The 13555-nt window shown below is 39.4% G+C and overlaps 2 protein-coding genes across 7 annotated transcripts in view; one reads left to right on the forward strand and one right to left on the reverse strand.

Moving 5' to 3' along the window:
• The window catches only part of ZWILCH (zwilch kinetochore protein), a 42120-nt gene extending 33011 nt beyond the window's left edge, over positions 1-9109 (forward strand). For both annotated transcript variants that reach the window (XM_017498664.2, XM_037727922.1), the window contains 2 exons: positions 7261-7375; positions 8761-9109. In XM_017498664.2, coding sequence (XP_017354153.1) covers positions 7261-7349 — 89 coding nt within the window. In that variant the 3' untranslated portion in view covers positions 7350-7375; positions 8761-9109. The remainder of the gene's footprint in view (positions 1-7260; positions 7376-8760) is intronic.
• LCTL (lactase like) overlaps positions 7369-13555 on the reverse strand; it is a 26599-nt gene continuing 20412 nt past the window's right edge. For 4 of the 5 annotated variants that reach the window (XM_037727925.1, XM_037727924.1, XM_037727923.1 and 1 more), the window contains 4 exons: positions 12591-12717; positions 12214-12413; positions 10116-10179; positions 7369-9015 (listed from right to left, as the gene is read on the reverse strand). In XM_037727925.1, coding sequence (XP_037583853.1) covers positions 8900-9015; positions 10116-10179; positions 12214-12413; positions 12591-12717 — 507 coding nt within the window. In that variant the 3' untranslated portion in view covers positions 7369-8899. The remainder of the gene's footprint in view (positions 9016-10115; positions 10180-12213; positions 12414-12590; positions 12718-13555) is intronic. The other variant, XM_037727926.1, reaches the window with a different exon arrangement.

Genomic DNA, 13555 nt, shown 5'->3' on the forward strand with positions numbered 1-13555 from the left:
AAAAAAAGGCAGGGATGGCAATCCTAGTCTCTGATAAAATGGACTTCAAACCAACTAAGATCAAAAGAGACAAAGAAGGGCATTACATAATAGTAAAAAGATCAATACAACAAGAAGAACTAACTATCCTAAATACATATGCACCCAATACAGGAGCACCCACATACATAAAGCAAGTCCTTAACCTATAAAGAGACTTAGACTCCCGTGCTGTAATAGTGGGAGACTAACTCTCTACTGTCAATATTGGGCAGATCAACTAGACAGAAAATCAACAAGGAAATCCAGGACTTGAATGCAGATCTGGACCAAGTGAACTTAATAGACATTTACAGAACTCTCCACCCCAAATCCACAGAATATACATTCTTCTCAGCAGCACATCGCACTTACTCTAAAATCGACCACATAATTGGAAGTAAATCACTCCTCAGCAAATGCAGAAGAACAGAGATCATTTAACAGTCTCTCAGACCACAGTGCAATCAAATTAGAACTCAGGATTAAGAAACAAACTCAAAACTGCACAACTTCATGGAAAATGAACAACTGGCTCCCGAATGTCAACTGGATAAACAATGAAACAAAGACAGAAATAAGTATATTCTGTCTTCAAATAAAGCGAGAATGAAGACACAACATACCAGAATCTCTGGGACACATTTAAAGCAGTGTCTAGAGGGAAATTCATAGCAATAAATGCCCATATGAGGAGCAAGGAAAGGTCAAAAATCAACACTCTATCATCAAAATTGAAAGAGAGGAGCAAGAACAAAAAAACTCAAAAGCTAGCAGAAGACAAGAAATAACTAAGATCAGAGCAGAACTGGAGGAGATAGAGACATAAAAAACCCTTCAGAAAAATCAGCAAATCCAGGAGCTGGTTTTTTGAAAAGATCAACAAAATAGATAGACCACTAGCCAGACTAATAAAAAAGAAAAGCGAAAAGAATCAAATAGATGCAATAGAAAACGACAAAGGGGACATCACCACCGATTCCACAGAAATACAAACTACCATCGGAGATTACTACAAAGAACTCTATGCACACAAACCAGTAAATCTGGAAGAAATTGATAAATTCCTGGACACTTGCACACTCCCAAGACTAAACCAGGAAGAAGTTGAGACCCTGAATAGACCAATAACAAGGGCTGAAGTTGAGGCAGCAATTAATAGCCTACCAACTAAAGAAAGCCCAGGTCCAGACAGGTTTACAGCTGAATTCTACCAGACATACAAAGAGGAGCTGGCACTATTTCTTCTGAAACTATTCCAAACAATACAAAAAGAGGGAATCTTCCTCAACTCATTTTATGAGTCCAACATCGTCCTAACACCAAAACCGGGCAGAGACACAACTAAAATAGAAAACTTCAGGCCAATATCCATGATGAACGTCGACACAAAAATCTTAAATAAAATACTGGCAAACAGGATGCAACAGCAAATCAAAAAGTTTATTCATCACAAGCAAGTAGGCTTCATCCCAGGGATGCAAGGCTGGTTCAACATATGCAAGTCTATAAACATAATCCATCACATAAACAGAACCAAAGACAAAAACCACGATTGTTTCAATAGATGCAGAGAAGGCCTTCGACAAAATTCAACAGCCCTTTATGCTAAAAACCCTCAATAAACTAGGTATTGACGGAACATATCACAAAATAATAAAAGCTATTTATGGCAAACCCACAGCCAATATCATACTGAATGGGCAAAAACTGGAAGCATTCTCTTTGAAATCTGGCACAAGACAAGGATGCCGTCTCTCACCACTCCTATTCAATACAGTATTGGAAGTGCTAGCCGGAGCAATCAGGCAAGAAAAAGAAAGGGTATTCATTTAGGAAAAGAGGAAGGCAATTATCTCTATTTGCAGATAACATGATTGTATATTTAGGAGACCCCAGCGTCTCAGCCCAGAATCCCCTGAAACTGATAAGCAACTTCAGCAAAGTCTCAGGATACAAAATCAATGTACAAAAATCACAAGCATTTCTATACACCAATAACAGAGCCAAATCAAAAGTGAACTCTCATTCACAATTGCTACAAACAGAATAAAATACCTAGGAATACAACTAACAAAGGATGTAAAGGACCTCTTCAAGAACTACAAACCACTACTCAATGAAATAAGAGAGGACACGAACAGATGGGAAAACATTCCATGCTCATGGTTGGGAAAAATCAACATCATGAAAATGGCCATATTGCCCAAAGTAATTTATAGATTCAATGCTATTCCCATCAAGCTTCCAATGACCGCTTCAAACTTCGTATGGAACCAAAAGAGAGCCAGCCCACATAGCCAAAACAATCCTAAGCAAAAAGAACAAAGCTGGAGGCATCATGCTGCCTGAGTTCAAACTATACTACAAGGCCAAAGTAATCAAAACAGCATGGTACTGGTACCAAAACAGAGACACAGACCAATGGAACAGAACTGAGGCCTCGGAAGCAACACCACATGTCTGTAACCATCTGATCTTTGACAAACCTGAGAAAAGCAATGGGGAAAGGATTCCCTGTTTAATAAATGATGTTGGGAAAACTGGCTAGCCATGTGCAGAAAGCAGTAACTGGACCCTTTCCTGACACCTTACACTAAACTTAACTCCAGATGGATTAAAGATCTAAACATACAACCTAACACCATAAAAATCCTAGAAGAAAACCTAGGCAAAACCATTCAGGACATAGGCATAGGCAAGGACTTCACGGCTAAAACACCAAAAGCAATGGCAACAAAAGCCAAAATAGACATAGGATCTAATTAAACTCTACAGCTTCTGTACAGCAAAGGAAACAATCATTACAGCGAATTGGCAACCAACAGAATGGGAAAAATTTTTTGTGATCTACCCATCTGACAAAGGGTTAATATCCAGAATCTACAAAGAACTAAAACAGATTTACAAGAAGAAAACTAACAACACTTTTCAAAAGTGGATGAAGGATATGAACACTTCACAAAAGAAGACATCTATGAAGCCAACAAACATGAAAAAATGCTCATCATCACTGGTCATCAGAGAAATGCAAATCAAAACCACATTGAGATACCATCTCACACCAGTTAGAATGACCATTAAAAAATCTGGAGACAACAGATGCTGGAGAGGATGTGGAGAAATAGGAACACTTTTACACTGTTGGTGGGAGTGCAAAGTAGTGCAACCATTGTGGAAGACAGTGTGGTGATTCCTCAAGGACCAAGAAATAGAAATTCCATTTGACCCAGCAATCCCATTACTGGGTATATACCCAAAGAATTATAAATCGTTCTATTATAAAGACACATGCACACGTATGTTCATAGTGGCACTGTTTACAATAGCAGAGACCTGGAACCAACCCAAATGTCCATCAGCAATAGACTGGATAAAGAAAATGTGGCATATGTACACCATGGAATACTCCATAGCCATAAAAAACAATGAGTTCATGTCCTTCATAGGAACATGGATGAATCTGGAAACCATCATTCTCAGCAAACTGACACAAGAACAGAAAATCAATCACCACATGGTATCACTCATAGGCGGGTGTTGAACAATTAGAACACATGGACACAGGGAGAGGAGCATCACACACTGCGGTCAGTTGAGGGGGTACTAGGGGAGGGACAGCGAGGGGGTGGGGAGGGTGGGGAAGGATAAGGTCGGGAGAAATACCAGATATAGGTGATGGGGGGAGGAAGGCAGCAAACCACCTTGCCATGTATGTACCTATGCAAGAATCCTGCATGATCTGCACATGTACCCCAGAATCTAAAGCACAATGAAAATAAATAAAAATTGTGCTTTTTTTTTTTTTTCTATGTGTGACATAAAACCTGGAAATGATGTAAGAATCAGCTGTAAAAATAGAAAAAATTCCTCATGGCAAAACATATCGGAGGCAAAATAGACAAATTATAAACTAGGAAAAAATTTGTAGCCCAGGCTGGGTGTGGTGGCTCACACCTGTAATCCTAGCACTTTGAGAGGCTGAGGCAGGCAGATCACAAGATCAGAAATTCAAGATCAGCCTGGCAAAATTCCATCTCTACCAAAAAAATACAAAAAATTAGCAGGAGAATTGCTTGAACCTGGGAGGCAGAGGTTGCAGTGAGCCGAGATCACGCCACTGCACTCCAGCCTGGACAACAGAGTGAGACTCCATCTCACAAAAATTTGCAGCCCATTTTCAGAAAAGGGGATATATATCAGTAAGAAAAATGTTAACTTAATAGAAAAATGGAGAAACAGTGTACCAAGAGGAAATTCAAATGTCATTTTAAAAATAAGATGTGCTCACTTGTACTCCCAGCTACTTGGGAGGCTGAGGTGGGAAAGATTGCTTGAGCCCAAGAGTTCAAGGCTAGCTTGGCAACATAGTGAGATTCCATCTCTAAAAAATGTAAAAGAATAAAACATGCTCAACCTGACCTATAATAGAAGAAATACAAATTTATATTATATAGATACCTGTTCCATATTAGCAAAGTTCAAAAAGTTTGGTGTCAGTGCTGGTAATGGGTATGGGAGGACAGGCAATCATTTGCACACGTTTCTGGTGGGACTGTAAAGTGGAAGGTGGTACCCATCAAAAATCTAAAAGAATACCTGGACATGGTGGTGCGTCCCTGTAATCCCAGCTACTTGGAAAGCTGAGGCAGGAGAATTGCTAGAACCTGGGAGGCAGAGGTTGCAATGAGCCAAGATCAGCCACTGCTGTACTTCAGCCTGGGTGGCAGAGCGAGGTTCCACCTCAAAGAAAAAAGAGAACAACAAAAGTATGTATTTTCCTTTGGCCTAGCAGTTTCATCAGTAGGAATTTATGACACACATGTAATCAGACATGTGCAAACAGACCTATGAACAAGATTAGTAGTTGTGGTACTGCTTATGGTAGCAAAAACAGAGATCGGGACTTAGATCTGGAAGGATACAACCAGATTTTAGCCATGAGATGTGGAATGGTGGTAGCACAGATAGCCCACTTTGGGCTAAACATTGGAATCATCTGTGGAGCTTTTAAAATTCTGTTGCCTAAGCTAGGTACAGTGGCTCACGCTTGTAATCCTAGCACTTTGGGAGGCTAAGGCAGGATGATCACTTGGCATCTAAGAGTTCAAGACCAGCCTGAGTAACACAGTGGGACACCATCTGTACAAAAAAATACAAAAATTAGCTGCATGTGGTGACATGTGCCTATAGTCCTACCTATTTGGGAGGCTGATGTGGGAGAATTAGTTGAGCCCAGGAGGTTGAGGCTACAGTGAGCTGAGGTTGTGTCACTGCACTCCAGCCTGGGTAACAGAGTGAGACCCTGTCTCAAAGGAAAAAGAAAAGTTCTATTGCTCATACCAAGTAAATCAGAATCTCTGGGAGTACAGACAGGACATCAGTAATTTGTAAAGCTCTTCAGGTGATTCTGTTGTACAACTGTGGCTGAGAACCACCAACCTAAACTGAACATTCTATCTATGTCTATTGTTTTTTAAAGAAGAAACATGCTAAGGACTCTACTTCTAATAGTACAGAAAAAAAAAAAAAAAAAAAAGGAAAGAAACATGTATTCTTTAAATAATTTTAAGAAGAAATATGTCAGGCCGGGCGCGGTGGCTCGCGCCTGTAATCCCAGCACTTTGGGAGGCCAAGGTGGGTGGATCACCCGAGATCAGGAGTTTGAGACCAGCCTGGCCAACATGGTGAAACCCCTGCCTGTACTAAAAATACAAAAAATAGCCGGGCGTGGTGGGCCTTGCTTGTAGTCCCAGCTACTCGGGAGGCTGAGGCAGGAGAATCGCTTGAACCTGGGAGCCAGAGGTTGCGGTGAGCCGAGATGGCGCCATTGCACTCCAGCCTAGGCAACAGCAGCAAAACTCCGTCCCAAAAAAAAATTTTTTTTAAGTACATTTCATAAACATTAAAGTTTTGTTTTGAGGAAATTCATAAAAGATGAAATACCTTTTCCTAATGATGCTGAATAAGCTAGTATACTTAACGTATCTTTTAAAGTCTTTTTGACATGGACTGCATCAAAAAAGAGTGAAAGTTATTTTGAATGTTGGAGTTAAAGCAATTTTCTAGTGCATTGGTCCAGTGACTCCTTTTATGAAAATAAGGAATTCTTATGAAATCATATATTGTGTGCTCAGAAACGCACTCAAGCTCCATTTTGGCTTGAACTTTATAACCTCTTTTACCCCTCATATAATTGATGATGTGTTTGTCTAGAAATTATTCAGGGTCTTTTAGCCCCAAATCAAGAACCTTTCTTGAAGGGGGAAATCTCACTTGTAAAAATCATGGGCTATTCAAACAAAGTCTTAATTGTAAATATTAAAGGTCCAAAATGTTTAATTTTCTTTCAAAGATCATATGCTTTTAAGGAGCTAGACTTCTTATTTCTTTAGACTGAGCACTTAAGTTGAATACTAGCTTTTCAAGATATTTAATGGCTTGATGCTCTTGTGTAAAATAGTTGACATCAAAGGCAGGGAGACTTAAGAGAGAAAAGTGTACTTTTAGCCATCATGGGAAGAGAGGATAATGATTTGGAGTTAATGGAGGAGAAAAAGTGTCCAGTGGAGTGCTGCTCACCCAGTGGGTGCTCAGTAAATGATTGCTGATAATGATGAAAATATGGAAACCAAAATGTTGATCCACAAGGAAGTGGACGTTAACCCATCTAAATGTTGATTAGACCATTTATTTTTGAAATATAATGGTCTTTGGGAGAAAAATGGATATGTGTCTAGCCCTAAGACTACAGATCTTACATAGAAATTCTTGGAAATTTATGTTAGGATTGGGAAAAAGACAGTTGTGCTGTGGCACAAAAAGTAAAGCTGTGAGTTTCCAAGTTAAAAATATGTAATTTAAAAAGAATCTGCTTCCTTAATCATGTTTTAAATGCTTCAAGAGTTTAATATTTAAGGCAAGTGTCCTTACTGGATTTTTTCCAATGAATTCTCTCTAAACATTCTATCTATGTCTATTGTTTTTTAAAGAAGAAACATGCTAAGGACTCTACTTCTAATAGTACAGAAAAAAAAAAAAAAAAAAAAGAAACATGTATTCTTTAAATAATTTTAAGAAGAAACATGTCTTTTAAAGAAGAAAACATGTGGCTCACACCTGTAATCCCAGCACTTTGGGAGGCCAAGGTTATTGTATTGTTGTAAATTCAGCATTATACACGGTAGAAAAGCAAGCAGGACGCTAACCAATTCTGACCTCACTCTTTTTTGTTTATTGCAGATTTTTCGGAATTAACACTAAATGGTAGCCTGGAAGAAAGGATGTCCTTTACTAACCTGGTTACCTGCAGCCAGGTGCATTTCAAGTGAATTGTGCTGATGGAGTCTTCTGCAAGGTATTTATGTTCACCTTTTAGCCTCTTTGTCAGCTACTTTGTAATTAAGTACCTTACGTCTAGTTCTTTCTACAACATCAATGTTGATTCACACAGAAGGAATGAGGATTAGGAGTAATCATATAAAAGACTTACCAGTTGCTGTTGAGCAGTGCAGCTCTTTTCTACCTTTTGTAGTCAACTGAATAGGTCAGTTTCATGCTAAAACCAGAGATAAAAAAAATTGAGTGGTAATATCTTTGCATTAAAAATCTGTGTATGTAGTAGAAAGTGCGTTTGATTTTGAAACCATGGAAGAGAAAACCCTGAACAGGAATATCGATTTGTCGTTAAGAGCAAAGTTTTGTTACAAGCAGTTTTGTTCCAGCCCAATCACAGGACTAGCCCCAGATGTAAATACTGTTCTTAAAATGTTTTGAGATCATAGTAACCAAAAGAATTAATGGAATGACATTTTCTACTGTCTTTTTCAGTTTCAGAAACAGTATTTAGTAAAATCAAATAAGTAAAATGCATGATTTTTTTTACTTCCTGTTGATTTGCAAAGGTTGTTCTTAAGCCATGTTTTATCCCCAAATAAATGGAAATCAATTAATTTTAGCATTTTAACAGTTACGAGTAAAATGAATCTTTATTATAAAAAACAAGATACTGAGTTACCTAGAAGATAATAAGAAAACATATATTTCTTTGAGGTATTTCATGGAATAAAGCAAGTTGAATTTAGTCAGCATTTGTGTCAGAAGAGTGTATGTGCTCATTTACTTGATACCCACCTCACACTTTTCTGTGCGTGGCTAATAATATTTACAACCTGGAAGGATTGTTACCTATGGATTTCTTTTCTAAGACGGAGTCTTCTCTGTTGCCCAGGCTGGAGTGCAGTGGCGTGATCTCAGCTCACTGCAATCTTCACCTCCCAAGTGATTCTCCTGCCTCAGCTTCCCGAGTAGCTGGGATTACAGGCACCCACCACCATGCTTAGTTAGTTTTTGTATTTTTAGTACAGACAGGGTTCAACCATGTTGGCCAGGTTGGTCTCGAACTTCTGGCCTCAAGTGATTCACCCGTCTCAGCCTCCCAAAGTGCTGGGATTACAGGCATGAGCCACTGCACCTGACCAGACTGATTTCATCTATCAGGTATAGGATGGTGCCGAGATGGCAGTCCTTTGAATATTAAAGTAATATTTTTAGACAGATTTTAGAGTGATAAACTGTCAAGTCACAATAGTTTGTATACTATGACCCCATTTTTGTAAATAATTCATAATATACATTCATTATATACAGTAAAAAGTTAACATTAACTTTAGGAGGGGTGAGATTACAAGTGATTTTTTTTTAATTTCTGCTTATTTTTATTTTCTAATTCTTAAATCCCAGCACAAGCCAAAAAGACAAAGAGAAGAAAAGGTAATTATTGTAGAACCTGAAAACAGAAATATATGTAAACCCTGAAAGGAGAAAAGGGACGAAGATCCTGAAGATTCTCTTATGAAGCTCCGAAATTGGTAATCCTGTCTCAGCTCTGCCTCCTCATAAGGAGCATTAGCAGAACAGCAGCGATGAGAATGCAGAGGGAGCAGACAGTAGGTACCACGACCTCCGTAACCATTTGCATGTGACGTAGCAAGGGCTCTGAAATGACAAAAGAGAACAAGGACCACAAATGAGAACAGGATCTTGTTAGTACAGTTTTATCCCAAAAGCTTTAACTGTATTGGAAAAACTTGTGTATTCCTATAACCTGAAAACAGAAATTATGGTAGTTCTTGTATGGTTGAATAATAATCTAAGAGTTAATAAACAGCAAATGTCGTGTGTATTATTGATCAAGTAGTGGCCACTGATCTAATAGCCACTTTTAGTTTGTGTGCTCGGTACTCCAGTCACTGAGATAAATAAAGCTCTGGACATCTTCACAAGGAGTTCACAGGCTCCTCAGTGAATTCTGTACTGTGTTTCAACATTGTTTAGTTTAATGAAATATACATTCTTAATATTGCCTGATTATTTAAATTTGCTGGGGGGGTGGTGCATGTTGCTGGCGTGGCCTGTAAAATAGCTAGTTTTGTAAGATTGGGTCTAGCACCTTCCACCTCCACTACCGCATTAAAGATGAGTTTGTTAAAAAAGGAATTATATTTCTCCGATTGTCCTTATGGAGAAATAAAGATAAAATTGAAAGAAACAAATGATATGTGTTGGCATTTCCTGATGCATAGTTGCATCTTTGTTATTTGACATCTCTGATCTTTTTAGATCCATTGCATAGGAAATGATGTCTCCTATGAAGACAGGGACCTCGTCTTGTTCACTGCTATATCTCATGACTTAAAACATTCCTTGGCAAGTAGTGAATGCTTAATAACTGCTTGCCAAATGAACAAACATAAGATCTCAAGCGTTCTTTTCTTCATCCCATTTGGTATAATGGTTGGCTTTTCCTCTCCGTGCCCAAACACAGTGTAACAAAAACAGTAGGTATATAAATTCATAGTATGATTCCAAAAGGATAAAACTTGAATGGATAAAATGTTTCTCTTTCATGGTAGGTTATTTATGTTTAAAATGCTTATAAAAAGAAATTTGACATTGCTTCAAAGTAAAGAAACCTGATTTTAATCGTAAGCAGTTTTGGAAGATTGACTTCAAGTAGAGTCACATTTCGAGATTTTGGTAACGATATATATAATTACTTAATTACTAAAGGAAAACATGAAAACATACTGACTCACCTGCAGCAAGCATCTGATTGTTGATAGAGCAAGTTTCCAAAGCTTTCTGGTGCCAACTTTCCACCTGATAAAAAGCCACTTGATAAGTAATGTCTTAAGACTAATTTTTTGCTGTTTCAAATCATTTTTGAAATAAATGTGGGATAAAATATTTTTATAAGTCTATCTTATAGTTTGTTTTAAAATCATCTTTACTTGTAGTTTAAATTAGTTAATATTTACATCCATGTACATCAGTCAGGGAGTCAAAGAACAGTCTTTATTCTTGAGTGTGCAGGCTAGTGCTTTTCTAATCATGTAAAAGTAGCAAATGCTATATGGCTATTAGTTACTGCTTCCATTTAATAGTCCTACTGGGTTCACCTTAAAATACTTTTGGTAAACAAATGAGATATACTTTTTTTTTTTTTTTTTTTGAGACGGAGTTTCGCTCTTGTTACCCAGGCTGGAGTGCAATGGCGCGATCTCAGCTCACCGCAACCTCCGCCTCCTGGGTTCAGGCAATTCTCCTGCCTCAGCCTCCTGAGTAGCTGGGATTACAGGCACGCACCACCATGCCCAACTAATTTTTTGTATTTTCAGTAGAGACGGGGTTTCACCATGTTGACCAGGATGGTCTCGATCTCTTGACCTCGTGATCCACCCGCCTCGGCCTCCCAAAGTGCTGGGATTACAGGCTTGAGCCACCGCGCCCAGCCCGAGATATACTTTTTAAAATTATTTTTATTAAGACACTTTTTATTAAAAAAATTTTTTTTTCAGACAGAGTCTCACTCTGTTGCCCAGGCTGGAGTGCTGTGGCATGATCTCAGCTCACTGCAACCACCACCTCCCGGTTCAAACAATTCTCCTGCTTCAGCCTCCTGAGTACCTGGGACTATAGGCGCATGCCACCATGCCTAGCTAAATTTTTGTATTTTTAGTAGAAATGGGGTTTCACCATGGCCAGGATGGTCTTGATTTCTTGACCTTATGCTCCACCCACCTGAGCCTCCCAAAGGGCTGGGATTAACAGGCGTGAGCCATCACACCTGGCCTATTTTACTTTTTAGAAACAGAGTCTTGGTCTGTTGCTCAGGCTGGAGTACAGTGCAGCAATCATAGCTCGCTGCAGCCTCAAACTCTTGGGCTCAAGTGATCCTCAACGCCTCAGTCTCCCAAGTAGCTGGGACTATAGGCACGCCACCACATCCAGCTGATTTTTAAATTTTTTGTAGAAACGAGATCTCGCTGTGTTGCCTATGCTGGTCTTGAACACTTGGCCTCAAGCAGTCCTGTCACTCCAGCCTCCCAAGGTGCTGGGGTTACAGGCGTGAGCCACTGTACCTGCCACGACACTCTAAATCAGGGTTTATATTCCCTACCAACTGGTGCCTCCACATAGAGAATAGAGGGCTGCTAGAAAAATTTTCAGGTTATTGAAAATGTGTGGGCCAGGCACGGTGGCTCACACCTGTAATCCCTCATCTCTACCAAAAATGCAAAAATTAGCCAGGTGTGGTGGCACGCACCTGTAATCCCAGCTACTCGGGAGGCTGAGGCGGGAGAATTGCTTGAACCTGGGAGGTGGAAGTTGTACTGAGCCAAGATCGTGCCACTGCACTCCAGCCTGGGAGACAGAGCAAGACTGTCTCCAAAAAAAAAAGAAAAAAGAAAATATGGTAGATACTTTAGATCTTACTTTGAAGCCTGTGTTTGTATGGCTCTGCTGCGTGGCTGGAAGATAGATGAAAATGCTATGATAATTACGTTTGATTTACTTAAATGTTTTCATATATGTTGAAGAATAGGTATTTGTTTGCATTAAGACACAGATTTACAGTAACATTCAACTAGAAGTCTCTTAATTTTGCCCCATCATAGCTGAAAGCAAACGGAACTCCTGCATAACCTCTGGTCGTACCCCGATACTGAAGTTTATGGAGTGCTTGCTCCATCCTAAGCAAATGCGCAAAGGGGTGAAATAAACGGCCATGCTCATACTCCTGTCTTCCCTCTTTCATGGAGGAAAGAGGAGAGGTACTTGCCAAGCTGTGTGTGTTCCAGCTACCTAGCTCTTCTCAAGTTCAGAACAGGTAACATTGATAATTAGGCCTACCTCTCTTGGATTGGGAAACCCACTGGCAATGATAATCTTCTTGTAATATTGAACCGAAGCCTTTGGATAGCGAGGCTTATTTCTGTCGTTAAATTCAACATAGTAGAATCCATATCTATCTGAGTATCCTTTCTCCCATTCAAACTTATCCAACAGAGACCAGGAAGTATACCCCTTTATATTAGCACCATCTTTTATAGCTGCAAAGACATTTTATTCCATTGTAAATATATTTACTTAGAAAAATAAAACTGTGAAGATAATGTTAAAATGTTTTCATTTATGACATTTAGAAGCAAGTTGCAGTGGATCGTGTGTGTTAATCACACTTTGTCTCAGTTAAGGGGGAAAACGTGCAGACTTGGTTTGCGTCTCACCTTTTAGCATTTCATTTATGTATCCTTTAAGGTATTGAATTCTCCACTCATCACATAATTGAGTACAGTGGAATTTCTGAGATGCTCCATTTTCCATCACATATATGGGAGGATTGCCATATTGAGTCTGAAAGTGAGTCATACCAACAAATATTTTAAAAATTAATAACCGTACTACAGGTAGGTTTCTGAGTCAGAGGCCCAGATAGGAACACATATTCAAGCCTGCCAAATTCTAATCAAGTATATTTTCACATTTAGTAGATGTCAGATAACATGCTTATTTAGAGCTTAATGTAGGCAGGCAACAGGTTCATATGAAGAATGTATTTCTCAACACATGAGCATCGTTGCTGGATACGGTGGCTCACGCCTGTAATCCCAGCACTTTGGGAGGCCAAGGTAGGCCAATCACCTGAGGTCAGTAGTTCAAGACCAACATGGCAAAACCCTGTCTCTACTAAAAATACAAAAATTAGCCAGGTTTGGTGGCAGGCACCTGTAATCCCATCTACTTAGGAGGCCGAGACATGAGAATCGCTTGAACCTGGGAGGCAGAGGTTGCAGTGAGCTGAGACTGTGCCACTGCACTCCAGCCTGGGCGACCAAGCAAGACTCCATCTCCCAAAAAAAAAAAAAAAAAAAAAAAAAAAAAGCGTTGTTGGAGGAGGCAACACGTGCTTTGGTCTTGTTCTTTGCCACATATTCCAGTTTAGGTGAGGAGGACAGCAAAATAAGTATGTGGGTTAAGAATTTTAGCTAAAGGTATATACATACAAATGGTTACGCATGGTAGGCACGAGTCTGTAAGGCCTATACTTAGTAGCCTCTGAAATATGAGTAACTAGGTTTATCTTATTAACTTTCTAATGGGCCGGGCGCGGTGGCTCAAGCCTGTAATCCCAGCACTGTGGGAGGCCAAGGCGGGTGGATCATGAGGTCAAGAGATCAAGACCATCCTGGTC

Source organism: Cebus imitator, unplaced genomic scaffold, assembly GCF_001604975.1.
Source record: "Cebus imitator isolate Cc_AM_T3 unplaced genomic scaffold, Cebus_imitator-1.0 Scaffold248, whole genome shotgun sequence".
NCBI classification, from domain to species: domain Eukaryota; kingdom Metazoa; phylum Chordata; class Mammalia; order Primates; family Cebidae; genus Cebus; species Cebus imitator.